This window comes from Syngnathus acus, chromosome 20 (genome assembly GCF_901709675.1).
Source record: "Syngnathus acus chromosome 20, fSynAcu1.2, whole genome shotgun sequence".
Classification (NCBI taxonomy): Eukaryota; Metazoa; Chordata; class Actinopteri; order Syngnathiformes; family Syngnathidae; genus Syngnathus; species Syngnathus acus.
In genome coordinates this window covers 3,441,497-3,467,809 of record NC_051104.1, presented here as the reverse complement: position 1 = coordinate 3,467,809, position 26,313 = coordinate 3,441,497, and the positions used below count along the sequence as shown (strand labels likewise).

The window sequence follows — 26,313 nt, the reverse complement described above, 5'->3', positions numbered from 1 at the left end:
TCGTTCCCTCTCAGTTTCTAATTGCAAGCATGGGATTAAATCAATTTGCTTGATCAAGTCAGTCAAGTCTGTCATTTGGACAGTCTCGCCGCTTTCCTTCTGCAGGACTTCCTCGATATCTGTGACAGACGCATTCTTTCACATCACTTTTATTTCATTCTTGGTTGAATGGAACAGTTGTAAGAGTCATGTGAAGTGAATGAAAATAAATAAGCAGTCCCGCTGTGGAATAATGCGGCGACAGTTGGTGCAAGCAGTTAGCAACAGTACAACAAGATGAACATTCGCTGGTCCTTGAGTGGGTGAAGCATCGTCGTCATCTCCAGCTGTCACTTCCTGCCAGACAAACAAAGATTTGACAACAAACCGAGCGGCCCTACGACAGATCCCAGAAGAGCACCAGTTTTATGTGAATGTCTTCTGGAAAATTGAATCGCCCACGCATCATTAAATTATGATGCGGAAAGAGCAACTGGGTGGGGGGGTGGTTTAGGGTCAGGGGTTAGGGTTGTGCTGTGAGCAGTTTTTAAAAGTGTCTGAACAAAGACCTGTTGCCGTGTGGTCCGTACGTGTCCAGCATGAGCGAGCTGGCCTCTTCCAGGTTCCACATGCAGCGCCGCAGGAGCACCTCGCACTCGCGTCGGGAGCGCAGGCCAACGCCAAACAGCTGCTCCACCTTGGTCAATTAGAAATGGCATCATGCGTTTGGATACCTCAAAAGCGTTTCGGGGTTGTTTGAGCAAGACAACTTTCTGCCTGCACCGTCTTTCCTCGCCATATTGTTCTTTGCCAAAAGATTTCAAGCGCGTCTCAATACTTTTGACCACACAAAAGGTGCCATGGATAAGGCAGCACCTTCAAATGGTTGATGGCTTGCCGGACTTCCCCGTGGTGAGCTTGCAGGGCAGCGTGACACTCGTCCAGTGTGACGCCGTGGACGGCTTCTTGGATCTGATGGGGATCCATTTCAAATCAATCAATCAGTCAGAAAAGCACACAGATTCCGTCGCTCGGTTGGTTTCTCACCTGCGCGACGCTCAGCTCATGTCGCGCGGGGTCAGCCGGCAGTCGGCCGTTGTTGTTGTTGTTGTAGGAGGAGTTGGGCTTGGCTCTGGCAGGATGCTGAATCATGGGTTTGACCGCAGCCATGTTTGCAGCGCCGTATCTGATCGACAAGTCAAATCATTACCTCTAACATTTGGCTCATTCTACTGATAATTCTGTCTTTCACTTAACAGCGTTCCTTTTTGTCGTGTCTACAGGCCAACCTTTCTCTTACTCACTTTGGGATGATGTTTCAGGGCAAGGCTCACATTTCTAGTAAATGTGCTACCATCTTAACAACAGATCATGCCCGTAAAGGTTCGGATGCATTTCTAGGGTCATCTAAATGCATTTTCAGTTCAACAACTAACGTCACATCCTACCTCTCCAGTAGAGCCGGTCGCTCCGGCAACGGGGCACGGGCGGAGCTCTGCGAACCGTCGATGGCAGCAGAAGTTCCGCGAACTTCGCGTGAAGTCAGGGGGTCCAAAGAGGAGCCAGACGAGTACAAAGACGTTACTCTAGGAGGCGAGGAAGAGGACAGGAGAGGACCAAGGAGGCCCGAGGCCCGGCGAGGGGACACTGAGAGCGGGGGTGGCGGAAGCGCCGCGGGCGACTGGGACGGCAGCGGCGGTGCGAGGGTGAGCGGCGAAGACGAACGAGAGCCCGGTTGGGAGAGGGTTCGCTCCCGCGGCGGCAGCTGGGGGGGGGTGTTTTCCAACTCCAGCGAGATGGAGCCGCGGCGTGGGTGGGCCGCCCCCACCGAGGGGCGTAGCAGGGATGCCGGGCTGCGGGGCGGGAGAATGGGCCGCTCCTCGGAAGGTAGCGGCGGGCCGATCTGCCGCTGAGGCGCCAACGGCAGGGGGAGCGGCGAGGAGGGGAGGGAGCGGCCCGTCGTCATGGGAACCTGGAGCTTCACCATCACCTTGGTCAAGCACAAAAACAAAATCCTGAGCACAGCATGACACCTCCTGTCTTAAGCTTCAAGGCCTTGTATTAGTTTACGCTCTCTGATCTCGATTTTTCACTGTACCAAATTGCATAACTCCAGATAAGGTATTACAAAATGCACCTTTCGTGTGCTTCAATTGACTACAATGGAGCTACGAGGACTGAAAGAGATGAAATGACAAAGTCAAAGCCATATCCTTGCCTTCGGATGTTTCAAAACATTGACATTGGCACAGCTACAATGTTTGAGGCGCACAGCTACAATGTTTGAGGCGCACGCATGGGAGTCACGGCCGGGGTTAAACGTCAAATAAATGCCCGCGGCACCTCTCGCTGGAGTTCCTGGAAAAGGTCGGCCGACTGCGACTCGTTCCGGCCCAACGCGACGGTCTCGGCGGGAGTGACTGGGGGCTCCTCCACCACCACCTTGTTGATGGAGCGCACCTCCTGGTCCTCGGATTGGTCCCGCAGATCTGGTGCCACCTCATCGTAGGCCGGCTGCGGGAGGGGCCAGTCCAGGATGGACGGGGTGTCCTAAGAGACCGTTCACAACTCCGTTGTATTATTTCAACTTGGAATATATTTCAACCCGACTTGAAAAGTGTATCTCACCAAGGTCTGCGAGCTTAATGCTAACGTATCATGTGAAACGCCATAGACATGCTCAGCGAAATTAGCATAGATGTTCCGTCAACTGCTACTTTCGACTTTGAAATACATATGTGTGCTCTTCAAACAGCATTGAGGCGCGGTCCCTAACCCGCATCAATTGTGAGGCTTAACTGTATTTGGTGTGAGGTGATTGAGTACATAAAGCAGAGATGACGGGTCTTCTGTGCTGGAAATTGAATACACTGGAAATCCATTAGTCCCTTATCATGGGTGACTGTGCACTTTCTCCGGGGCCTCCAATAGTCCTCAGTTAAGTGTCAAGGACACTCAAGCACCCCAGCGATATGGACAGTCCCACCCCATAGGGACGTGCGTGTTATACTGTTTTTTGCTGCTGATGTAAGACTGGAGCAAGGAGAAAGCGACAAAGTGGCGCATCAAAGCGTGAAGCAGCGTCACACCAATGACTGCCATCTTGTCACATTGTGTGCATCCGAGGAGAAGATTTCCAGGACGAGGGGGGGGGAAATGTCCACTTGCCTTAAAGCGTGGGCGGGTCAAGAATCGGATTGATTTTCTGTCATGACAAACTTGGTGAATTCGACACACGGGTGGAAGGGCTGCTAATGCTTTTGTACACGGCCAACGCTAAGTAAGAGCTACCGTTTTTGGTAATTCCATTCAACAAACGATGCCATTTCAAGAAATGCACCGTTTGACAGTTTTGGCTTAATTCAAAATGTGCGGCAACTGGACAAAAGCGCACCTTAAGCGTGTCCTGGTCCAAGGTCTCAGTGAGCGGTGAGGGCGTGGTCGCGGAGCTGAAGCTGTCGTCGGTGAAGTCGATGAGCGACACCTCGCCAGAGTTGGGTCGGCGCAGCTTCAGGCCCAGCGACAGACTCCGCCTCTCGGGGCCGGGCCGGGCGCCTTGCTCGTCGTCGTCGTAGTCCTCCATCACTGAGTCGTAAAAAGGCTCTGCCAGAAACGCGGAGTGAGAGTCACGCATGGCGGCCATCTTAGCACGGAGGCAGAGGGACTCTTACTCTTGAGCAGGACCGCAGGCTGAGGAGGACGAGGCGGGGCTTGCTCTGTCAATTTGGCAAGATGTGACAATTGGTTCGCGAAAAAATGTTAACAAATGCACGTTGAAGTTACTCTTGGTCCGGTTCGGGAGTTTGGTCGGTCTCGAGATGCAGGGGTCCATTCCGAGGACGTCGGGGGGCTTCATGGGGTTCCCCAAATAGAGACTGAAGAGAGAAATGTATTGGGTGAATACCAAAGTGCCAACTGTCCCGAAAACAACGTGAGGGCAATGGTTGAACTGATGCCGATGGTGCGAGGCTGCACTCTAGTGGAGAAAAGGGAGGCTTGTCCAATAATGGGTACCACGGACTGGGTGCCAGTCGCCGAGTGCAACAAACCTGTCGATGCGGTCAGCGTGGCCCCAGCTCCTGTGCGGGTCCGTGTCTCCGTGCCCCGTGTGGATGAAGGAGTGCTTTAGCGGTTTGCTGATGTCTTCTGCCGACAGGCCAGTCAGCGCTGTCACCACGTGGCGAGGGAACGGGCCCACTCGCAGCGTCCGCCGGTTCTGACCGCGCCACCAGTAGTGCTCAGCCCTAGAAGGACAAACGCATGGAGTTACAACCAAAACTTGAACTGGGCACCTCAGCTGACTGACCTTCCCTCGATTATGGTGATGACATCATTCAGCTGAATGTGCAGCTTGTTGTCCTCGGCAGAGTCCTGCAGGGCCCTCATTTCGGCGGGCGTGCTCTGAACAAGCAAAACGTTTCCGTCGGCGCTGCGGGAAAACCAGCCTAAAGGCACGGGAGCTTGCGGCGATACCTCCATCAGGAAGTCCGTGAGGGCGGCGAAGGTGGGCCGCTCCTCGGGTTTGGGGCTCCAGCACTGCAGCATGACGTTGTAGATGTCCTGCGGACAGTCGGCCGGCTTGCACAGCCGCTCTGCCTCCACGTCCACCTTGTGGAGGATCTGCCAAGGCCAGACACGTTTCAAGTTGTCACCCAGCAGTGACTCCTTGCCACGAGAAGAATACCTGACTCCCGTTCAGGCCCGGCCACGGCTCCTGCCCGTGGGTGAACATCTCCCACAGGGTGACCCCGAACATCCAGGTGTCGGACGCGTGCGAGAAGGTGCGAGTCTTCAACGACTCCGGAGCGCACCTGCAATGAATCAACGGCGGGCAATTTGTTTGAAATGCTTGCTCGGGTTGTCTTTGAGCAATTTAGCAAAAGAGCAGTTAGCACGCTCGCTAATGTCAGCGCCATAGAACATGCTCTGTTTCAGCAGATATTTCAAAATGTGCAAAATTTTGAAAAATCGATGAAGTGGTCGCGCTCATCTGCATCGTCCGATGGGTGACAAAAAAAGATTTGCACCATGGGAAAGGGACTTTGTGGCCCTCCTCCATGACGTAGTGGTCGGAGTGGGACGGCAGCGCCCTCATCAGGCCAAAATCGCCGATCTTCACCGTCTCGTTGGTGGACAGCAGCACGTTGCGGGCCGCCAGGTCGCGGTGGAGGAAGCGGCGCCGCTCCAGGTAGGCCATGCCGCACGCCACCTGCACCGCCGCAGCCAAAACCGGACAAGTGAGTATTGTAAAATAACTAACTCCAAAATATAAAATCCCAGACTAAACTATTGACTTGATTCTGATCTTTGTTTTGTTAAAATGACACAATTACATTTGACTCATAAATGTAAAGAATGACAAAACAAAACGTTTTTCACTAAATCTGCCTGCGACGGAAAGAACAAAAGGCTCCAAAAGTTGAGCAACACGTGTGGAGTGTGTTTACCTGCACGGCGTAGTTACAGAGCGACGAGATGAGAATGTGACCCTGACGCTTCCTCAGCCGGTCCAACAGGGAACCCAAAGGAGCCAGCTCCGTCACCTGACCACAGCCGAACCACTCAAAATTTACCCCGCCCCCCGCATGTGTATGCGCGAGTATGTAGCTCACCATCTTCATGGGCTGCGTCAGGACGATCCCGTAGAGGCGGATGAGGTTCTGGTGGCTGAGGGAGTGCATGGCGTTCACCTCTCGGATGAAGTCGTCCAGCCCGTCTGACTCCAGGACGCCGGCCTTCAGACACTTCACCGCCACGGACAGCTGCTCGAGCACAAATTAAGATCGCTGAATGATTTGGGTTGGTATGTTGTAAGCGGAGCAGACAGGCTGAAAAATACAAAATGTCATTTAGTCATATGACGTTTTTGTGTCTCACCGCTCGACCGTCGGGGGCGCTCCATTCGCCACGGCGCACCACTCCAAAGGTGCCGTCGCCGAGACGCTCTAACAGCTGCAGCTCCGCCTCTCGGATCAGGCAGGTGAGCGAGGCTGCCGACTCCCCGGCAGCGGACGAGGAGCCACCGGATGCCGTCGCCCCGAGCGAAGGGGCCGGCTGTGGCTCGGCGTCAGGACGCTTGACGGGAAACACCTGCGGGCGCAAGGAAAGGAGAGAACGTGATATCTGAAACCGATCGCAATGGATTTGACATTCCAGCTTGTAGCGTGTCATGTTGACCTGATTGCACCTTACCTTGCTCATCCAGGATTTGCGTTTGTACAGCGCTCGCCTCCTCTTGACGGCCTCCCACAGCCTCCTCTGACCTGCTGACAGACAATGCACATCTCCATCAAAACAAGCACACGGGACGCAGCAGGTGGGCGTCGAGAACCCGACCGGGTCGGCCCATGCCGATCTTCTCCAGGTCTTCGTTCTTGACATAGTCAAAGTGCGACAGCCGCGTCACGTTGAGTTCGTCGCGAATGCGCAGGAAGTACTGCTGCAGCTGCACGTCCATCAGAAGCTCCAGAAGCCACTCCGTGCCCTCCTCTCCCTGCATCTGCACCAAAAAACACACAAGTTGCATTTACACTGCTGTGGAATCTGGATCCAATCCCATCAGAGTTCCATTTAAAACTGCAGCGTCTATGTTTACATTGCTCTCAGATCCTGACAGAATTTAATTTAACACAATTAGGGTCAGATCCCAATACTCGCTAAGACAGAGCTTCATGTTTGCTACCGGAAGACCAAGGAGCTTGACTGCAAGCTACGAAATGCCAGTTTGCATTTGGAGCAAATGGACAAAGCCCCCCCCCCCCACCGATGAAAAGTGATCGTAGCGCAGCCTCCCCCCACGTTTACCATTTGTCTCCCGGCATTCTCCGGCATCCCGGCTCTCCCCTCCGAGTCCTCCTCGTCGGCCGCCTCTCCTCCCCTGGCGTAGGGGAGTCTCCGGTACATGTAGCCGTCCCCCATCTGCCACAAGACTTCTAGTGTCAAGATGCCGGCATCCACCTAATGACAAATTGGCATTCCCTCTGTCTCACTGCGTCCTCCTATCCAAACGCTGGCCGCCGCAGCAGAGTCACGACGTCCCGCCGCCACCTCCATCGCTTCCCTCTCGGCCACCCTGCTAAATAATTCAGCAGCGCTATCGAGGAGGAGGAGGAGGCAGCAAATAAAGATGCAGACAAACGGACGAAGAGATGGATACTTCCCCGCATGCACTTAAGAGGCACAGCCAAGTGGATGTTATACACGATGAGATTAAATGTGTTACATGTAGTAGCTCTCTTTCTATGCACACATTAAGCACCCCCCTTCCACTCCCACGGTTACCATGGCAACCACTGGCCGCAGGCTCCCATCTGCATGAACGCGTTTGCGGCCTCAAACGAGGTTCGGAACAGGCCAACGTTCCAAATATAGCAGCTCGGGCTACATTAAGCATGTTGCTCATCAATTAATTAAAAAAAAAAAAAAAAAAACATTCCAATTGCAGTTACATAATGCATATTACTGAATCTAGCGATTCTTATTCATTTGATGTATAATTAGTATAAGAAGTCAAAACAGGATAACTGAAATTATTTTTTTAGAGACTTACACTACTGTGGTGACACCGACGCGTAATGCGTCAATTACTATTATTATTATAATTACTACGAGCTAGTTTCCAGCGTTTTCTAAAACTGCAGGGATGTTGAGACCCGTCTGTTTAGCCAGTAGACGATCGCTAATTGTTTGATCTTTTAATCCAGTCCAGGGTTCTAAAGCGTCCAAAGTCGGGTACCACAAAAATGTTTGTGCATGCGTTCCGTAGAAAAGCCCATATTAACTTAGTCCGGTTTTACCTTGCACACGGGCTGTTGATGCATTCGAACTGGATCAAAACTGGAATAGGAGTCTTTGCAGGTCAGCGTGGAAGCAGGTGAGACGCCAGCCTCCAATTGTAACTAGAAAAACTGAAGGAATTAAGTCCGGAAAATAAAATAAAGACGTATGAATGACATTTATATAATTTTCGTGTTTTGAAATAGAACATGGGAACTTACCACATCGCGACGATCACGTTGAGTTTATCATTATTTTTCTCATTTTGCTGATTCGTGGACTAAAACAGAGCACACCGACCAGTGGTGGTGGGCTTGAAGACCACTCGACGTCGTGGTTTGTCTTGTCGGACGGCTTATCTCGAGCAGGACGTGTTGGTAAATCGGCAAATGGGTAGAGATTTAACGGGACCGTTGTCGCGTTCTTCCGCCGTGGCAAGAGCCGTGCATCGCCGCCCTTCGCAAAGCTCAGAGTCTGAGCACCACATTGAGATTCATCCGCGTCGCTCAGTATCCCGGAAGTAGCAAAACGACTGAGCAAAAATAGAAATACGAGAAAATATTTTCCCGTAGATGACGTTCTAATGAAAAAAAATAATAATACGAACACAAATAAAAATTGGATGCACAGCTAGGAGTTTATTCCAATCTTCGCCAAAACATCAAAGCAGAAATATTTTTTCGAAAGTGACAGAAATCCCAAATCCGACAATCAATTCAGTACCCACACTAAATCTAACAAATTACCCTTAAGGTGACTTGATGTTTTTTTTCCCTCTCAAGTTGATTGATGAGCTGCAACTCAATTTGCTCGTATGGACCAACTATATTTCTTTTCAGGACACATGGTGTTTGAAATCCTGCAAATTCTCCAATACAGGTGCTAAATATATGAGTGAGGGGGCGCTCTGATTTTGCATAACATTTCTTTGTCAACATAACCCCCCCAGCGCTGCACATTGGATATTCAACAGAGATGCCGTAAATTGCCTCGTCACAGAAAAGAAACCTGACTTGGACATTAATTTGTCACCACAATAATCATTTGATTTCCAATTTTAACACAGAAAAAAAAAGCATCTTTGCAGCGAGCATAGAAGATGAGACACTTTTCTCCCTAGCGACAAAGAAGAAAATTCAGTGAGGGAGAAAACAAGCCCTAAGGATCTACCACAAAGCAAAAATAATAATAAATACGTATAAAACTCTGGGAAACACTGTCCCCGATAAGTTGTTCCACCCTTGGAGTGAAATATGAGAGGCACTGCTCCCGATAAATACAAGTGTAAAAAAACAAAAGACAAAATAAACACACGCACCGGTAGATAAAAACTACCATCACTCGATGTCATTATGGGAGACGCTGCCCCCGATAATGGGTTTCATTAATTATGGGAGTCACTGCCCCCGATAATGGGTTTCATTAATTATGGGACTCACTGCCCCCGATCGCTCGCACCAACTGATCCTTAAGTGGACATCAACAGCCAAAATTTGTAGCCAATTGCCTTCAATGAGCACTTTGGTCCGCTTTGCTTCATTTACTTTTTTTTTTTTTTGGAGGCTTTTGTACGCCATGATTAATATTCTCCTGCTTCACTTAATTGGATTTTTTTTTTTTGGGGGGGTAACAATATTTTCGAAAGCTTTAGCTGCTTCCGTTTCGGCGCCAACAGTTGAGTTTTAAGTTCGCTTAGCAGATACTGCTGTCAGATGAGACAGTATAACCGTCATAATTATGGAAGGCACTGCTTCCGATAACTTCATATAAAAAAAAAACAATTAAATAAGGTCCTCAGTGTTTGGGTGGTTAAGATGTGGTGAGGGAGGTGGGGGGTGTCAGTAGCATGCAAGGTTTTCAAGTATTAGGATGGGACCAGGAGCCCCCCACCCCCACCGAAACAGCATTTCCTTCATTCTTACAAGAGGAGCGGCAGTGCCCTCAATTGATGTGAAGTGTCTAATAGAAATAATACCTGTAAGGGACAGAGCTGTGATTGACAGCCAATTAAGTGCCTAAAAAAGCATTTTCACTTTCTGCCGTTTTCACTCACACTTTGGGGGGGGTGCACGTGCACACGTTCTAAACTTGATTGTCGTTTTCCCAGATGTCGCTGACCATGGCATGGGCGCACATCTTCAGGTTCCAGGTGGCCAAGGCCAGCTGAATGTGGAGGTCTTGGGGATCCGTGTTCTTGGCCAGGGCTGCCAAGGTGTGCTTGCCTCTGCCTAGCACGAGGTGGCGGAAAGGGCTCTCCACAGGGGACACATACGGCGAGAGGAGGTTGCGCTCCACCTGAGGGCCGGAGATAAGAAGCTCGGTTTTTGGTCACCTTACACCATTAAAAGGACATCTTACACTCATGAGCTTCTCGTTGACGCGCCGACAGCCGCGTTCTTCGTTTGGGTCGGTGGTAGTGATGATTCTGTTTAGGTTGGCCATCGCTCGCGTGAAGGATCCGTAGGCGTTGCTCAGCCATTTGGGGTCCACGCCTTCCAGCTCACCACTCTGCACAAGACTCCTTTGTAAACATGCGGCCCGCTTGACAGGAAACGCTCAAATCATGCAAGCACAGAACCAAGGAGACCCCTCGCATGGGTTTCCAAACTTCTAAAGAGTCAGCCAATCTATTCAAAGCGACTTGTCTCGTCACACCAAACAAGAGCGTAGCCTCGAGATAATCAGACAAGCTTGGGAGAGCATTTCCAAGCAGCTTGAGATCTTCCCAACTGGCACTGGGGCTCACATTGACGAGGTTGCGCACATGCGTGTAGAGCAGGCTATAGGCCTTGGGGAGGACCTTGCGGTACCCGCTCATGTCCAAGCTGAGCATGTGGTCGTGGACCAGGCGGAGAGCCATGCGGCCGGCCAACTGCGCAGCCAGCACCGCTATCGCGCCAGTCTTCTGGGCCGTGTTGTAGTTGAGGTGGTCCGCGTTGTCCAGGCCGCTGCCGTCGTAAGGGTAGGTCTCCATCTTGTGGCGAGAAGAAGAAGAAAAAATTGCTCAGGTCCACAGACACATCACGCAAGAGGTGGAAATGCAGCCCAGAAGACTCACATTGGGAGTGATGAAGTGGAAGGAGATGGAGGGAACGCCAGCGAAGGCCAAGAAGGGGTAGGCCGGGTCATCCACGGACATAGGCCTCAGTCTGCAAATACGCGCACGGACTCTCTTATGACAGCGCTCGCGATGATGTCACGGGATCACAGCGGCACAACTCACACGTTGGCCTCCCATTTCGTCTGTCCCACCATATTGTACACAGTGCCCCGATCCAGCGGGCTCTTCACCTGCGAGCAAAAGCTTTGTCAATTGTGGGGAAAATCCGCGCACCAAAAAAAACAATTGAGTGCCGTTACCTGTTTGATGGTGTCCTCCAACAATTTGCGAAGCAGCGGACTTGCTGAGGCGACAAAGCCGCCGCGACCTGGCGACACCACACGCACGTGTGCTTAACAATGTTGAGGCTCGCTGATTGTGCGCTCTTTGGACCTACCCATGACCACGCCATCCAGACTGATGTAGGTGACAAGCTTTCGGTCGATGGACGACAGGTAACCCTGAAAACAGATTTTTTTTTTTTTTTGAGAAAAACAAAAAAAGTGTGGATTTGGCTAAACCATAAGCAGCACTCACCTCTAAAAATTCCGTGGCGCCGACGCTCCCGTACTCTCCGGCGCCCCAGCTGGCAAACACCAGGCTCCTCTTGGGCCGGACACCGTCTGGACAGAGCCGTCCAAACGTGACGCAAATAAGAACATTTGTCCACGTGGAGCAGAAAGCACTTCCCAAAAATCCAATCAGGCATCGAGATGTTCTTGTGTCTTACCTCTTTCCACCAAGTCTTTGAAGGCCTTGGCCATCTCCATGAGAACGGAGCAGCCGACAGTAGCTCCGGCGTAGCCCGGACCCCACGCGTCCCTTTGCGCCCCCAGGACCACGTATTGGTCTGCGGCACACAAACGCACAAGTCGGGACTCACTCCGAGCGCCCGCACCCAGATGGCAACAGAGTGGCCACGCGCCAATTTACTTGTACCATACCGGGATCGCTGAATCCTTTGAGGACTGCAAACACGTTGTGGATCTGGGTGTTGACCAGCACGTTGTTGACCTCCACGCTGATCTTCTCCACGCCACCCATTTTGTTTGGGCCGCCAATCGACCTGCACAGAGGCACAGGCTCAGCATACGGATTTGGCCCGGCACTAAGCGGCCAGCAGGCGGGCGGGCGGGCTTACTTTAGGAGGGTGTTAGCCATGGGGAAGGTGATGGTCTGAGCCGGGATGCTGGGGAGGGCCGACGAGCGGGTGGGCGGGAACTGGGTGTGGTTGAAGGACGGGAAGCCCGGCGTGTAGGGGTCGCCCGAACCCAGGTGTACCTGACGGAGGCCAAAAGCAGACACAAAGTGAGGCGCAAGCTTCCTGGTGAAAGCGGCACACTGATTGCGCAACGGTGCCACCTACGTGGCCGTAGAGTTCAAAGTCGGCCATGTTATCAAAATCTTCCGGGTCGGGGTAGATGAGGACGGCCAAGGCTCCCTGGGCCTCGGCATTGGCAACCTGAACAATCGACACAAAAAAAATAAGTGCATCTCACGAATAATCTCTCGCCTTTTGAAAGTGTCGGCCTTTACCTGCTCGGCAAAGGTGAGCTGTCCTGCTCCCGCTCTGAGGAGCAACACGCTGCCATTCACCTCCACGCCGGCCGCCCGGACAGCATCAAAATCCTGACGACGGCCGTAGGTGGCGTACACCAGCTTGCCCTGAGAAACACCAACTCATCTTGAGCGTTGCCGTCCTTGGATAATTACCGGCGAATGGCTATCGCCACTCACCTCCACCTTCCCGATGGCGCTGTAGGCCAAATAACCGGTGGGTTTGAAGACCTCGCTGCCGAAAGTGACGGTGTTGGGGCGCTGGCTGTTGGGACAAACGCACTCATTAGCCCAAGACCACGTGGGAGACCGACGAGGCGAGGGTACGGGTGAAGCACCTGTCGGGTTTCTGCAGCTGAACGTAGTGGACGTCCGCCCAGGTCTCCAGGTCCAGCGCCTTAAATTCGTCTGAGATGGCCGCGGCCAGACTGATGTCACCCTCGCTGCCCGCCGACCGGGATGGCACGTCAAAGGTCCTGAGGAGAGATTCCGTTCCATCATTTGTTCTTTAAACAACGGCAACTTTGTCTTTGTCACACGCGGCGTTTCATTTTCATCAAACCGCCGCCTGTGACGTGTGCTTGGAAAGCAAGCGCGAGTTGGCAGCTTACTTGAAACGCTCATCGAAAGCGGGGCGGGTGAATTTGTCGTCGAGAAGCTGGCTGATTTCGTTCCAGCTTAGCGGGACCTCTTCCTGCGGCACGTCCTCACTGCCGTCGTCGTCTCCTTCCCCTGTCCCTTGCTCCTTCGCGACTCCCGCCTGCACCGACTCAGTTGGGCAGCTGGCGGACTTCACGTCGAGCTTCTTCCCAGTGAAGTGACCCACCAAGCAGCCTGCCAAAATGTCCAACTCACACTTATTTTCACATAGTCTAATAAAAAAAAATAAAAATAAACAGACAGAACACCCTCGCGCCAATCTACCCACCCACAGCGAAGACAAGCAGGAAGCTCAGCGCTAGGATGATAAGGAGGCGCCAGCCGTTCAAGGCACCGTTAGGGACTGGCCGGAATCTTGGTGAGCCGTTGGCCGGCCCGACCTCCGCATTGTCGTCGTCCTCTGACAGCTTGAACACCACGTTCTGGTTGGTCTCTTCGTCACGCTGCGTGGGGAAGCGGCTGTACCGGACACTTTTCATCTGAGGGACGAAGGAAGGATAAGTTTGGGGCCTGACTGGCAAAAAAAAGTCGCATTTGAATTTGAAGTGGTGATTTCCATGTACTACTTGGATTCAAACCATTCATTTCTTTGTTTGGCTTTCATTTCTTTGATTTTGCAATTGGAAAAAAACAACAAAGAGCATTATTTTCAAAGACTCTCACTTGGGTTGCATACTCACCATGCTGTCAAACGTAGACTTGACTCGATCCATTTTGATTCTGAAAGAGATGTTTTGGCAATAAGTTTGACACATTCAGCAAAATTGTTCGGCACACAAATGTGTACAGTCGGTTCATTCTCAGCCACTTGACTTCAAGGTGAAAAGCAAAAAGCTCGAGTTGCCCTCACACATTCCTCATCTTGGCAGGGGTGTTTTCGTTCAAAACTATTAACTGCCAAACACTTCCTTTTACGTGCTGCTTCGTAACTGTTAGTTGCAAAGCAACCTGAGGACAGCCAGTGCAAAGAATCAAAACTGGTTTCTCAGACCGCCCAACAAGGATACGGACTAATTTTCACCTTGCAGTCGTAACTCTTTCCAGGAAGAGGCGTGCAATGAAATTTTGGTCGGCACTATGACATTACATTGAGCTCGTGCTCACCACAATTTGAGCATTTCCAAGCAAAGTGGAAACAAGTTCGTTTAGTAGCAAAAGAGGAACAAGTTAGTTTACGACATTAAGCGAACGTTAATGTCGAAGTACTGCTGGAGGAACATTCATTATTGAGGCCTTGCACGTGCAACTTAAATGGCGCCATGCGCTGTAGAATATTTCACGGAAGTACATTAATACAAACGTCTAAGAGGGGCGAGAAATTCAATAACGTGGCAAACGCGAAGAGTATAATCCAACAGGCGCGTCAGAAATTATGTCAACTTTTTTCTTCGCATGTTTTGTTAGAAAACAGGCATTAATGTTTTCCGAGCAATAAAACGAATGAAAATGAAACAGGAGCTTGAAAATCTCACCCATTCTTTGGCAATTAATTGCGACAATTAAGATAACGTAAAAATGGATTCTGTTTCATTCTGACTACACGCACATGGCTGGGGAGAGGTTCTTTTTTTTAATTTTTGGCCGGCGAGACGTCGTTTACGTGACATTGCAAGACGGTCTTAATGGCGCGAAGGCTAGAAGCGGTGTGACCGCGTACGGTCGAAAAATACATGGATTTATTCCAATTATAATTATGCGCATTTCAGGTCATTTCATCTCACCTTGAGGAATGCTCCCGCTCCGCCGCTGCCGATAGATGCTTGACGAAATGTGTCCTTCTGTCCTGTCCTATAAAACCGTGAGAGCATTTCCTTGTACGTCATAAATAGACGTCATGAGGGGCGAAGCCACCAGCGGCCATCTTACGTCGCCAATCTCTGACTCTGCCTAACTTGCTTTTTTTTGTCTCTATGGGGGAAAATTCCACGATGTATGGCATGCAGTTGAACCAATAAGTCTGAGGAAAAACACCAAAGGCACATTTAATCAGTAATAATTTTATTTTTAATTTTCTCTTTTAAGGTACATACACTTTTCAAGTGCAACCTGCGGCACTAATAATTATCCATCCATCTATTTCCAAGCGATACAGAAAAAGGATGGATTTTGTTTCATCACAAGCCAAACAAAGGGATGTCCGGTTACAAGACACGATTGCACAACGGAAGTTGTCTCAAATGGCTTGACATATGGAGCGAACAATATATAGTGAATGAATAAAAGTGTAATCTTCATATCTTCATGTTACTTGAACACGCAAAGCTCTCACTGACATACTGTAATCATCGCGAGAATTAAGGACAGTTGCGAGATTTGGACGTCAGCGCTACGCTGCCTTCAATGTCAGTCGGAAATACTATAATCCCAAGTGAGTCAAAAGGAGTCACATGCGACACGTGGATGAGATCAGATCTTTCTTGACTTCCACCGCATTAGGATCACTTGGACAATTTAATGAGACCCAAATCACAGAGAAGTTCATTCAACAATACATTGTATTATATTGTGGTTGCGCTGTAGTTTGGAAAAGAGTAAAAGTACTCAATAAAATAAACAATACAAAAAATAATCAACCATTTAAATGAGAAAATCATGACAAATAGAAAGTCAAACCTTAAAGGTTGTGGCATGTTGTGACACTCATCCAGATCCAGAGTCACGCTCCAGCCAATTGCGTCCAAGCGCGCTCAATTCTCAGTTTTGGGAAGGGCGGTAGTTATCTTTCCGAGGGCACGGTAAGGCACCAGAAGAGCCAGCTTGCTTCCCGTTTTGGCCACACGCTCGCTGACTTCTCTGTGGTGCGTCGGTGTCGGGGGGTGGGGGGCGGTGGGGGGAGAAAAAAAAAGAGGAAGGAGCATGGTTTCATGTGACGCTCCTCCCGTTCTAGCGGATCTGTGGTAGCGCGGAGGAGGAGGCTGCGTAGCTCGGCGCTCAACAAAGGCGCTCGATACCTTGAACGACCGCCTGGTACGGTACCGAACCAAGCCCGAGGAGCACCGAGGAGACATAAATGGGTGAGGTGCATCATTTCTCCCCCTATATTTGGAGGCCCCCCCCCCCCCCCCCCCCTGTATCCTCCCTCTTCCTCGCTTGCTGTCTTCTAGAATATCCCCCAGCGCATCTGGATGAGCAGAACCGGAAAGTCCATGTCCATAAGCTGGGTGCTCCCAGACCTCATTTTCTCCGCCCGTGGGTGCTCAAATGTGTGTGTGTTTTTGTGTGCGTGTGTATACTATCTTGTCCTCTCCCGCCATGGTTGATCGTGGATGTGCGTGAGGGGTTTCATGAGATGATGAGTTGCAGATGTTGACACGTTTGCATTCACTCTCTCTATGGGTCCATGCGCGCGCTTGTGCGTGTGCGCGCTGACTGTGACATTCCTCATTAGGCTCGTCCCCCAGGGTGCAAGCGAGGGGCTGATGGCCGAGTCATCCATTGCTAAACGGCCAATTATTTCATCAATAGCGTGCATGCAGACAGGCAGTAGAGACGTCCGATATTTTCACTTTTATATTTTTTCTCCAACACGAGAGATGACAAGTCACTCATCGCGACGCGTGTAAACAAACCGAGCCGAGCTTGGCAGAGCTGAAAACACAGAAAAGTATGTCGAGCGAAGCCCAGCTTAGTCACCGTTTGGGATTTGCCAAAAGACCCATTTGCCAATTTGACAAATGGCAAAGGTGTCATCTGAATGTCACAAATATTTTGTTTTGGAAAAACCTTTCGGGTCACCGAGAATGTTCTCGGGAGAAACGGATTCTCGATTCTCTCAGAGACTTTTTGTAAAGAGGACTTTTGGGCTGCGACGCAGAGAAACACGAGTCGCGGATCTCAAGACAATGTCCACAACAGACCAAAGCTGCATAAAGAAAAAACAGAGGGGAAGTCTCAAAGTCTCAGCAAAACAGTTTTGAAGGTGACCACCTCAGGCCACATCTGACCGCACCCGATACGTTCCCTAATTATTGCCGGTTTACTTCCGAGCTTAGCTTGTAAGTGGCATCACTGACATCGCAACTTCAGAGCGGGCAAAGAAGACTTTGAATCGCTCCTCTTTCATCTACAAGCGACATATGAATGGACTTTGAAGAGAGAAGCCAAAGTCCAGAAATGGAGTATTAGATTAGCTTCCTTGGCAAGCAAGAATAAATCTGAAAGGCAGCAGATTGTTGTTCGCTGTGTGGGGGCAGCCCGGAAAAAGCATTTCAAGTCGTGTCGGAGCTGTAATTTCACAACGTGGGACTTGAAAAAGGAATATCTCATCGGATCCAATCCGATCTCGCCAATACAGATCGGTCTGACGATGAACTTGGGTACGTTCTGACTTGACGTGGGCAAATTTTGCGCAAGTCATAGCCGCACTTTGAGTGGGTTCGGCGAGCCGCTTCCGTACAAATGCGAGAATATGCAAATGCAGTCGCCGAGAGCTCACGTCAGCATGCGGCGCGTCCGTCAATCTCTCTGTTCTCCATTCCATCATCAACACAGCCTTGCTTAGCATGAGAATTTTGTCGCGTTTTGTCTCCATGATGTCGACACAAAATGATTCACGTGCTGCACGCGTGTGCGTCAAGCCATCAATTTGGACCGGGGAAGCCAGCGTGGATGAGTCATAGCTACTCGTTGAGATGCTTGTTTCCATGGTTACCACACCCCGTAAAACACTTTGGACATGGATCAAGCATCGGCCTGTGCAACAAGTTGTGTGCTTGTTCCTTCCATCTATCTGCCTGTCCGTCCATCTGTACACCTATCTGCATCTGAGCTAATCTCTCGCGCTAGTTAGCTTCGCAAGCAACTTCAGATCGAGCTCTAAGTCGTCGTGCTTGTGTAGAGCTACGTTACATTTGGTCCTGAATCCATGCGTCGCCGTTGAGACGAAAACCGGATCGATCTGGAGCCCCGGCAGAGGCCTTCGGCGACGAACAATGAAATAAAAACCTCGGACACTCGCTGACTTTCCGACTTTCTGCCTTGCAGTGGAGGCCGTGGCGGAGTTTGATTACGAGGCCCAGCGGGACGACGAGTTGAGCCTGAGCGTGGGCGACGTCATCGTGAACATACGGCGAGACGACGGAGGATGGTGGGAGGGCGAGCTGGGGGGCCGGCGGGGCTTGTTCCCGGACAACTTTGTGCGGGTGAGTAACCGTCTAACCGAGTACTGAAGTCCGTTGTTGAGCTTGAGTCGATTAGATTTAATACCTGCTTAGATAGCAAGAAAAAAAACAGGGAGCGTCTTGAATTGTGTGTGTTGGAAGTGAGCAGTGACACAATGAGCACGGATGGTTTTGCGGTCTTGTCAGGCGCTGGATTTGTGCTGAGCCACCGCCACAGCACTCATTCACTGTCGGGCAGCGGGACAATGGCCGTGTGTGTGCGTGCGGGTCGACTCAGTCATAGCATGCTGGTGTGTCACAAGATTGCACTTATGGGCGCCATTGAAGCGCCGCAGCCGTGAAATGCCGAGATTGACCCTTGGCTGATATGTTCCTCGCTCGCCAGCAATTTTGATTCAGACGCAAAACCTAGCAATGAATTCACGCAAACCAATTCAATCCAATTGCTACTTTTACCTTGTTTGGCTCAGGCCTGAAATGAAAACTGCAATTTCAGTGAAAAGAGTGAGAGATCCCCCCCCCCCCCACCCCCGCACAACACAATACACAGATGTTTCCTGTTGAGATATGTCTTCCTCATTGCTCTGCCTACCCTGAAAGTGTCCGCGGTCTCCGCATTGAACACGCACACACAATGTGGCATTGCTGGCAAGTCGCAATACTTAACGCACGCACGCATCGCGATCCGCTTGAACGGAAACCCGTCACACGTGTAATCTAGAACAGGTCAATCAATCAATGACGATTTGTTCAAATATGGCCAGAGCTACAGCTAGGAAATGGCGTCGTATAGTTGAATTTTGTGGCTCATTAAGGCTTCCATGCAACATGTGAGGAGAGCGCGCGTATGTGTGTGTGTGTGTGTGAGTCAGTCCAACCAGGCTGTCTGCTTCACAGGCCAGTGGCTTATGAAATAGCGTCGCCACGGTTGCAGCATTGGACATGTGACCCGTCATGTCCACTTTCTCAGCTTGTTCCCTGGCTCCCTTTGCCCCCGTCTACTTATTAATCTGGTATAATATTTTTTCAAGGTGTACATTACGAGCACAACGTTGTCTTGTTTCAGAAGAAAACGAGATGAAAGTTGAAACAGGTCAACCGTGCAAAAATCACAGCTCTCTTTCTGCAGGAGATCAAGAAAGAGGGCAAGCGCGATGGCGGTCAGGTCAAATCGGACCTGTCCAATGGCCGAGCTAGCCCCGTGTCCGAGCCCGGCGCCAGACCAGCCAAGAAAGGTAGCTAGCTTGCTCTAATATGTAGCGGCCGTCCGTCAAGTTGGCAGCGGGCTCGTTTGTGTCGGTGTTGACACTTTTTGCCATTGATGCGGAGCAGCCAAAGCAAAATGTCGCCCTCATGTGGATCGCATCCTTAACTCACGTGCCGATGTCGATTGCAGCCGAGCAGATCCGCAAGCGGCGCTGCAAAGCGGCCTTTAGCTACGTGCCTCAGCACGAAGACGAGCTTGGGCTGAAAATAGGCGACATCATCGAAATCGTAGCCGAGGTAAGAGTCAAGTCGTTTTTGGGAATCAAGAACAAAGGGCGTCATTTGGATGCCGACGATTAATCATCACCGTTAATACTAACGCCAATGTCGTTGATGCCCGTCCTAAAAAGTTTTAGAATTGTCTGCATGTGCCACAAGATGGCGGCAAAGCATTACTTTTGAGTAACGAAAGCTTCTCAACTCACCTCAACACTGTTCCTTGTGCCCCGGTGGTCTGACACGTGCTCTGGGTGTTTTGTGCCGTGCGCAGGTGGAGGAGGGCTGGTGGGAGGGTATCCTGAATGGCAAAAGTGGCATGTTCCCTTCCAATTTCACCAAAGAGATTCTGGTGGAGGCCGACGGGCCCACCGCCGACACGCCCGCCTCGCAGGAGGAGACCCGCAGCGGCCGCAGCAGTGAGTCTCGGCCAATAAGACAGCGGTCTGTATAAGATTCAGATATTGATTTGTGTGTGCGTGCATGTGCGCAGGTAAGACCAGTCCGGGAAGCGAGAGCGATGGAGGGGACAGTCGATCTGAAACAGGCTTTGAGGAAATCCAGCCCAAAAAGGTCATCAGCGTCTTAGTTGCCCTTTTTTACACTACGGTCTTCCCAATCAATATTTGCAAGGCCCCAAAAGTGACAAGCTTTTAAAGTACCCGTAGCTGCGTTGCCAGAGCTGAAGATGGCGCTGTTGTGTCTTCCGTGTAGGTGAGAGGCTTCGGCTTCGGAGACATCTTCAAAGACCAGCCCATCAAGCTCCGCCCTCGCTCCATGGACCTGGACGCTGAGGGCGACAAGGTGAATCGGCGCACTGACATCAGTCCAAGTACAGCAAGCTCTGACCCGCATTACACAAATTCGCATTTTGCACGTTGGTGTTCTTTCTGAAATGTCCACAAGATGGCGCCAAAACTGTGCTGTGTGCTGAATTCAGCCTTCCCGCTGCAAACTGCATCTCAAGTTTTTGACACGGCATATAGTTTCCATCCATCCTCGTTCGATACCACTTAGCTCCGTAAGGGGGCGCTGGTGTTGATTTGGCTTGCAAAATGCAGAAGCACGTGTGGCACATGAGGATGTTGTGCAGCCTCCCTCCCGCCGCACGTGGCTTGTTTTATGGGCCGGCGTCTCTGCACCACATGCAAGGGTGGCCTGAGGGTTGTATTCAGGAAGAGGGTTGAGTCACCCAAAGCCACGTCAGCCCACTGCAAAACGCAACTTGTGTTTGAGAGAAGATGCTAAATGCCAGCGGTGGGAGGTAAGCGGGCACAAAAACACCGCCAAGCCTTAACCGGCGTGAGAAGACCACACCCGGCCGTCTGAAGTTGCAGCACGTGTTTATTCGCGCGTGACGGCCAAAGGAGCAATTTGGATGAGATGGGAATTGAATTTCTGGAACTGGACGCGCGTCATTGCACATTTAGTTTGAATCGGATGTGTGACTTTTTCAAGTGAGGGGAGGGGGTGGCATGGAAGGCGGGGGCTGTGAACAGAGCAGCGTGTGTACGTTGGGGACAGAAGCTGCCCTGTGAGTGTGGAAGAAGCTTCCACAAACACGGGGGAGGGCTTCCACCCTGAGACAACGAGCTCTTTAACACACACGCACACATTGAGAGCAAAGGTACCGTTTGCGTCTTCCAGGTTGCTGAGTGGAAGACGGCGAGCGCAGCAGCCCCCGACAACATGAAGGGTGACCCCGACAGCAGAGGAAAAGGTCAACTTGAGCTCATTCGTTTGTCTGTCCGCCTTCTTAAAGCGCTCGTCCTCATTAAGATGGGCCGCACGTCGCTTTCTTTGGGAATGTGCTTCCAGGTCGAGAGCTGTGTAAAGTCCTCTTTCCTTACGAAGCGCAGAACGAAGATGAGCTGACCATCAAAGAGGGCGAGATCATCGCTATCATCACCAAGGTGTGTTGGAATTAATGCAGGGGCTTACGTTGGACCTTACCTGGCGCTCTGCCATGCAGGAGTGCGCCGACACGGGCTGGTGGATGGGCGAGGTGGGCGGCAGACAGGGCGTCTTTCCGGACAACTTTGTCAAGCTGCTGGAAGCCGACAAAGAGGTAACAAAGTTTTTGGAGTTTGAAAACAAACAGTTGAGAAGAACGAAACGCATAAGTGTTGTTCTTTCCGAGTACCACTCGAGTACGTGCACAAATGAGATCAATTGACTGTCCCAATACTTTTGCCTCATCGTCGACACCTTTCTTTCCAGAGACCAAAGAAGCCGCCACCTCCCGGCGCACCGTCGTCCAAACACTCGGCGGCAGGTAAGAAACTCGTCCTTCGTCCTCTTGCGGTTTACAATGTGGATGCGTCAAGAGAGCGAGGGAATGACGAGCAGACAAAACTGACCATTAGAGAAAAAGTCGGATGGCAAGAAGGTTCCTCCGGAGCGGCCCGAGCACCTGCCGCACAGAGACCAGGATCGAGGTACCCCCGTTGTTCTCACTTGAACTCCTCGTTAAAGAGCGTGCACCTTTTTTTCTGAACGTCTATGCCTAGCTTTTTATTGATAGCTAGGTTAAGCTAAGGAGCCGTTTCTCGCCATCTGCCGTTTTGCCACTTGCTGTCGACAGAACGGGACATCACAGTTGCCAGGTCTCGCATCACAAGCGACTTGGATGGCAACTGTGATGTCATTTTGGGTCGACAGCAAGTGGCAAAATGGCTGCCCCGAGATGGAGAAAAAGGGGTGAATGTTGCTTCTCAGCTCACACTCCTCAAACGAAACATTAATCCAAGGGTGTCAAACTCCTTTTTATTGCGGGCCACATCGTAGTTATGGATTCCCTCGTGGGGCCATTAATAACTATCTTATATTATTGCATACAATCCAGCATAAAAAAACATTTCCTAATTTATTTTCAAAGTGGGGTTTACTCTTCAACAGTTTCGCTTTGAAAAAAAAACAGAATTAGATTGCCCCAATGTGTGTGTGTGTGTGTGTAGGCGACGAGGTCGTCAAGCCCTCCCTCCCGACTGTCCTCCCCAAGAAACTTTTCCCTCCAAAGACGTCCACTTGCCAACAACCCCCGAGACGCCCCGAGAGACCTCCCGCTCTGGCGTCAGTACGCGCTCCCACAACATCCTGCATGCCCCCCACCCCTCCCACCCCGTCTCACCCTAACCTTGGTGCCGTGTGCGCGGTCGGGCTGCTCAGGTGTGACAGTCCCAAGTCTGAGGGTGGGGCCTGGACACCTGAATCGGTCGCTGATGAGTCCCAGAACGCCGGTGAGGGTTAGCGGAACGTACATGACGTCACGGCATCCGTTCCATGTGTTTACATATTTGTGCGCAGACCTGGACTTGGATGCAGTGGTCCCAGCAGCGGAGAAGCTCAGTCACCCGACGGCGTCGCGGCCAAGAGTCACGGACCGCCGGCCTCGCTCGCAGATTATCACATCGGTGAGAACGTCTTCGCCAACGCGGTGAACCGAGGACATTTTGATTTCAAGAGTGTTTGAGTAAAGTGTAGAAGCTAATACTATTGATGAACCTCATTTGAAGGTGGTCAGTTTGTGTTGAATCATTGAACCTGTTCACCAGTAAAAATTTACTGATGGACTTACCGACTTTACAGTCCTCGCTGACCGGCAGCGACGCAGACCACCTGGCACCAGCGCCAGCCAAGGAAGACCCAGAACCGGTCCAGTCCAGACCTGCGGAGGTTTTTGCGAGGAAGGGAGCTCCCATCATTTCGGTAAGCTCTAAGCTTCACATTGGCGCTATAAGTGATTTGTTACTGAAAAAATGAAAACTAATCATGAGATCAGGCGCTCGAGAGTAAACCTCAGCCGGCCGCCAAATCGTCCTCGTCTCTGAGCTCATCCGCCGGCAACGGCCGTCATTCAGCCTCGCCGTCGTCCCCTTCCGGCGGTGCCAGCCCCTCTCCCGAGCTGCGGCTGGAGGAGCTGAGGAGGCAGCTGCGAGAGTTGCGCAGCTCCGTGGAGCTGCTCAAGAGTCAGCACAGGCAGGAGATGAAGCAGCTGGCCGGCACGCTGGACGAGGAGAAGAAGATTCGTCTCGGTTTACAGGTGAGATGAGCGGTTAGCACCCGGGGACTCTCAACGCCTTCGCCGTACAAATCACGTGTTTGTGTTTCCTGTGACAGATGGAAGTGGAGCACATAAAGAAGATCCTGTCCAAATGAGCCCATGCCAAAACTACATTTGTGCCAAATGATCATGACGATCGCCATCGGCAGCGAACATGGTGGACTCATAAACAATGTGACCCCGCCTCCCCCACCTAACAAGCACCCCACCATGACGTCGCCGCCTTACCTTGTGTTTACTTCTGTTGATTTTCTAAGCAGCCTTTCTCTCTCTCCGCTGTCTACTCTCCTGGCTCCTGCCAGGCTCGCCGGTACAGGCGGGTGACCGCCGCGTTGCCGTGGCAACGCATCAGTCAGCGGTGCTCGCGTAAAACAGGTGGCGAAGGCCCATGGCAACCCCCGCAGGCCGGTCGGTTAGGCCCGCCCGCCGCCGCCACGTGACCTCCCCGCCACGAAACTCCGCTGCGTGTACATGTTTGCGTGAACGTCTGTGTGAGATATTTTTGCGAGCGGCACATTTGAGCTCCAACTTGATGATTGACGTTTGTGTCCTTATTCAGCATTGATATGTTGCTAACCTTGCATTATCATATCTCCTATTGCCTATTATACGAGACACACAAAAACTCGGAGATATTTTGTAAATTATTTGGGTTCATTTAGAAATCTACAAGATCCCCAGATTTTTGTGACTGGTGTATTCTTCTCACCAATCGACCTGGTGCAAAATTGGACTGAGCATTTCGAGATATTATTAGTCTTGAACTACGACAAGTCCAGCCAGAGTCTGTCCTTGACCCGGTGGTTAGCTTATTCCTAACGACACAAAGCACACCGTACATTCCACTTTCAAAGATCATGGCAACGGGGGCGCCCCCTGCAGGCACATCAATGACAGGACAAGCCAGCTTGCAGGTTGAGCTTAACCTTCACACAAATTATTTTAGCTTTATATGAAAATTGCCTCCCGATGAGTGCGTTAATGCATGAGCACATCTGTGTCTATGGTCACGATATTGTCTAGTTTGCCTTTGTACAACATCAAAATAATGTTGATTTGAAAATATTGTGCACTTTTTTGACCTCACCAGAGACGTACGCCGCCTCAAGTTGGCACTGGTGTTTTAATAGCCAGCAGTAGTCACGTTAGCGACAGGGTTGAGGGAATGTAGGCTAGCTGTGAAGGTGCGAGTGTGCGCGTGTGGGCTAACATGCACGGCCGATTGATTCCTCCTCGTACGACATTTGTGCACAGAATCTATGGCAACACATCACTGTGGCCTTCCTCTTCCACTCTCGTTTTGATCTTTTTTCTTTGTCACTCAAACTACAAGAAAACAAAAACAACCATGGCTGCAAATTGTTTTCTTGACTTGCTCTTCTCTTTCTCCAAGATAGTGATATAAATATATATATATATATATACTTTTGTATTTCCGTGGAATAAAGAAGCTATTATATAGTGTATGTGTTTCTTTTTTTTTTTATTCCGAGGGTAAATAAGGACTTTTCTCAAATGCTGAGAAATTATGTCACAGAAAATAATGTCACCAAACACATATATGTATATGCTCTCTGCATTTTGTCAGTGGAAATGGGCCAACGAGGTTAGCTTGGTTAGCTTGCAGGACCTCACCTGAGTAAGAGAGCTATCACACAATAACGCTTACCTATCGACTAAAACGGCTTTCTTCCCGATGACTTTGAGGCCTCTGCGTGTCAGCCAACGTTTGAGTAGTTCCACACTATTTTTGGCAATAAAACCGTGTTGGAATTTCGCCCCTGGTACGTCGTCCTGTTCCAAAATGTTGCACGGTCAGTCGGACACAATCTTTGTCCGACTGACCGCATCCACTGAATATTTATGAGCAAACGGGACGTCATTTGAGATCAACCCCAATTATGCAAATATGGGGGCGGAGCCAAACTCAAGTAGCACTACGCACAAACACGAATAACGGAACGATATCGCAATCTGCAGGAGGCGATAACAAAAGTTACGTAGACAAAGACTTTTTGAAGCTATTTGAAACAACGTACTCCATGCGTCAGGAACATAAATGAGGATGACCTTTCACAGAAAGTGTCGCCAAAGTGGTTTTCTACTATTTGTCGTATCACTGTGTGGGGAATTCCATCCGTACTCACACTCAGACCAATTTGGATTGCTCAATGGGCCTACCATGCATGTTTTTGGGATGTGGGAGGAAACCGGAGTGCCCACACAGGCACGGGGAGAACATGCAAACAGGGTGGAATCAAACCCGCACCCTCTGAACTGTGCTTACCAGTGCCCCACCGTGCCGCCTACATTTATTATGTTAATCCATCCATTTTCTGTACCGATTTGTTATCATTATTTATTCATTTACATTATTATGATATTTACATTAATAATATTTAGCATGTAAAGGCATGTTTATTTAAAATTATAATTTGTGGAGGGATGTTTTGTATAAAAGTCATATACTGTTCTAATAAACAAGCGTCTGTGCGAAATAAATAGTGGCTTTTTTTAGTTTTTTACGTGTGTGTGTGTGTGTGTGGGCATACCCGGGGAGTAATTCAGTGAAGAAC

General features: G+C 50.5%; 3 protein-coding genes and 1 long non-coding RNA gene across 13 annotated transcripts; 1 reads left to right on the top strand and 3 right to left on the bottom strand.

The window, feature by feature from the left end:
* Positions 1-133: 133 nt before the first annotated feature.
* Positions 134-8,246, bottom strand: tnk2a (tyrosine kinase, non-receptor, 2a). Of its 7 annotated transcripts, none has more exons than XM_037279267.1 (22): positions 7,977-8,245; positions 7,776-7,886; positions 6,784-6,936; positions 6,316-6,478; positions 6,172-6,242; positions 5,857-6,069; positions 5,592-5,741; positions 5,427-5,522; positions 5,007-5,188; positions 4,664-4,790; positions 4,453-4,599; positions 4,286-4,380; positions 4,029-4,223; positions 3,763-3,854; positions 3,651-3,695; positions 3,374-3,582; positions 2,323-2,529; positions 1,428-1,969; positions 1,027-1,165; positions 856-951; positions 549-676; positions 134-336 (listed from the first exon to the last, which is right to left on the bottom strand). In XM_037279267.1, exons 2-22 carry the CDS (start codon positions 7,797-7,799, stop codon positions 330-332), a joined length of 3,081 nt encoding a protein of 1,026 aa, XP_037135162.1. In that variant the 5' UTR covers positions 7,800-7,886; positions 7,977-8,245; the 3' UTR covers positions 134-329. The 7 variants fall into 7 exon arrangements, with proteins under 7 accessions (XP_037135162.1, XP_037135163.1, XP_037135167.1 ...); XM_037279268.1 differs by having other exon boundaries at positions 7,776-7,877; XM_037279272.1 differs by lacking the exon at positions 7,977-8,245 and adding an exon at positions 6,969-7,051 and having other exon boundaries at positions 6,784-6,897; positions 7,776-7,887.
* Positions 8,247-9,274: 1,028 nt separating this feature from the next.
* On the bottom strand, positions 9,275-14,886 carry tfr1b (transferrin receptor 1b). Its single transcript, XM_037279274.1, has 19 exons — positions 14,794-14,886; positions 13,753-13,792; positions 13,341-13,551; positions 13,024-13,246; positions 12,751-12,888; positions 12,593-12,677; positions 12,392-12,520; positions 12,222-12,317; positions 11,997-12,136; positions 11,800-11,921; positions 11,586-11,705; positions 11,393-11,478; positions 11,253-11,316; positions 11,116-11,183; positions 10,979-11,046; positions 10,814-10,904; positions 10,502-10,729; positions 10,114-10,263; positions 9,275-10,050 (listed from the first exon to the last, which is right to left on the bottom strand). Exons 2-19 carry the CDS (start codon positions 13,783-13,785, stop codon positions 9,838-9,840), a joined length of 2,265 nt encoding a protein of 754 aa, XP_037135169.1. The 5' UTR covers positions 13,786-13,792; positions 14,794-14,886; the 3' UTR covers positions 9,275-9,837.
* A 1,000-nt stretch (positions 14,887-15,886) lies between these two features.
* Positions 15,887-25,201, top strand: sh3kbp1 (SH3-domain kinase binding protein 1). Of its 4 annotated transcripts, XM_037279278.1 has the most exons (18): positions 15,888-16,086; positions 18,056-18,213; positions 19,322-19,427; positions 19,589-19,695; positions 19,949-20,093; positions 20,168-20,247; positions 20,389-20,478; positions 21,322-21,394; positions 21,493-21,587; positions 21,647-21,742; positions 21,895-21,949; positions 22,041-22,112; positions 22,632-22,746; positions 22,843-22,913; positions 22,981-23,087; positions 23,263-23,382; positions 23,456-23,716; positions 23,794-25,201. In XM_037279278.1, exons 1-18 carry the CDS (start codon positions 16,083-16,085, stop codon positions 23,830-23,832), a joined length of 1,794 nt encoding a protein of 597 aa, XP_037135173.1. In that variant the 5' UTR covers positions 15,888-16,082; the 3' UTR covers positions 23,833-25,201. The 4 variants fall into 4 exon arrangements, with proteins under 4 accessions (XP_037135174.1, XP_037135171.1, XP_037135172.1 ...); XM_037279279.1 differs by lacking the exon at positions 22,041-22,112 and having other exon boundaries at positions 15,887-16,086; XM_037279276.1 differs by having other exon boundaries at positions 15,887-16,086; positions 22,632-22,913.
* On the bottom strand, positions 22,213-26,276 carry LOC119138981. The gene is made up of 3 exons (XR_005101282.1): positions 26,264-26,276; positions 25,881-25,885; positions 22,213-22,298 (listed from the first exon to the last, which is right to left on the bottom strand). It is a non-coding gene; the product is annotated as an uncharacterized LOC119138981 (long non-coding RNA).
* Positions 26,277-26,313: the final 37 nt, after the last annotated feature.

What these genes read in the sequence shown, in the direction of transcription:
- sh3kbp1 (XM_037279276.1), top strand. An exon ending in CGCCAGACCAGCCAAGAAAG is followed by an intron (nt 19,428 to 19,588) that starts GTAGCTAGCTTG and finishes TGTCGATTGCAG; the next exon opens with CCGAGCAGATCCGCAAGCGG. An exon ending in TGGACGCTGAGGGCGACAAG is followed by an intron (nt 20,479 to 21,321) that starts GTGAATCGGCGC and finishes TGCGTCTTCCAG; the next exon opens with GTTGCTGAGTGGAAGACGGC.
- tfr1b (XM_037279274.1), bottom strand. Translation starts at nt 13,785, where the DNA reads ATGGATCGAGTCAAGTCTACGTTTGACAGCATG. An exon ending in AGTCTACGTTTGACAGCATG is followed by an intron (nt 13,552 to 13,752) that starts GTGAGTATGCAA and finishes TTCGTCCCTCAG; the next exon opens with ATGAAAAGTGTCCGGTACAG. An exon ending in ATGTGCGCAACCTCGTCAAT is followed by an intron (nt 10,264 to 10,501) that starts GTGAGCCCCAGT and finishes AGTCTTGTGCAG; the next exon opens with AGTGGTGAGCTGGAAGGCGT.
- tnk2a (XM_037279267.1), bottom strand. Translation starts at nt 7,799, where the DNA reads ATGCATCAACAGCCCGTGTGCAAG. An exon ending in CACAAAGTCCCTTTCCCATG is followed by an intron (nt 4,791 to 5,006) that starts GTGCAAATCTTT and finishes GATTCATTGCAG; the next exon opens with GTGCGCTCCGGAGTCGTTGA. An exon ending in ACTCCCGAACCGGACCAAGA is followed by an intron (nt 3,696 to 3,762) that starts GTAACTTCAACG and finishes CCAAATTGACAG; the next exon opens with AGCAAGCCCCGCCTCGTCCT.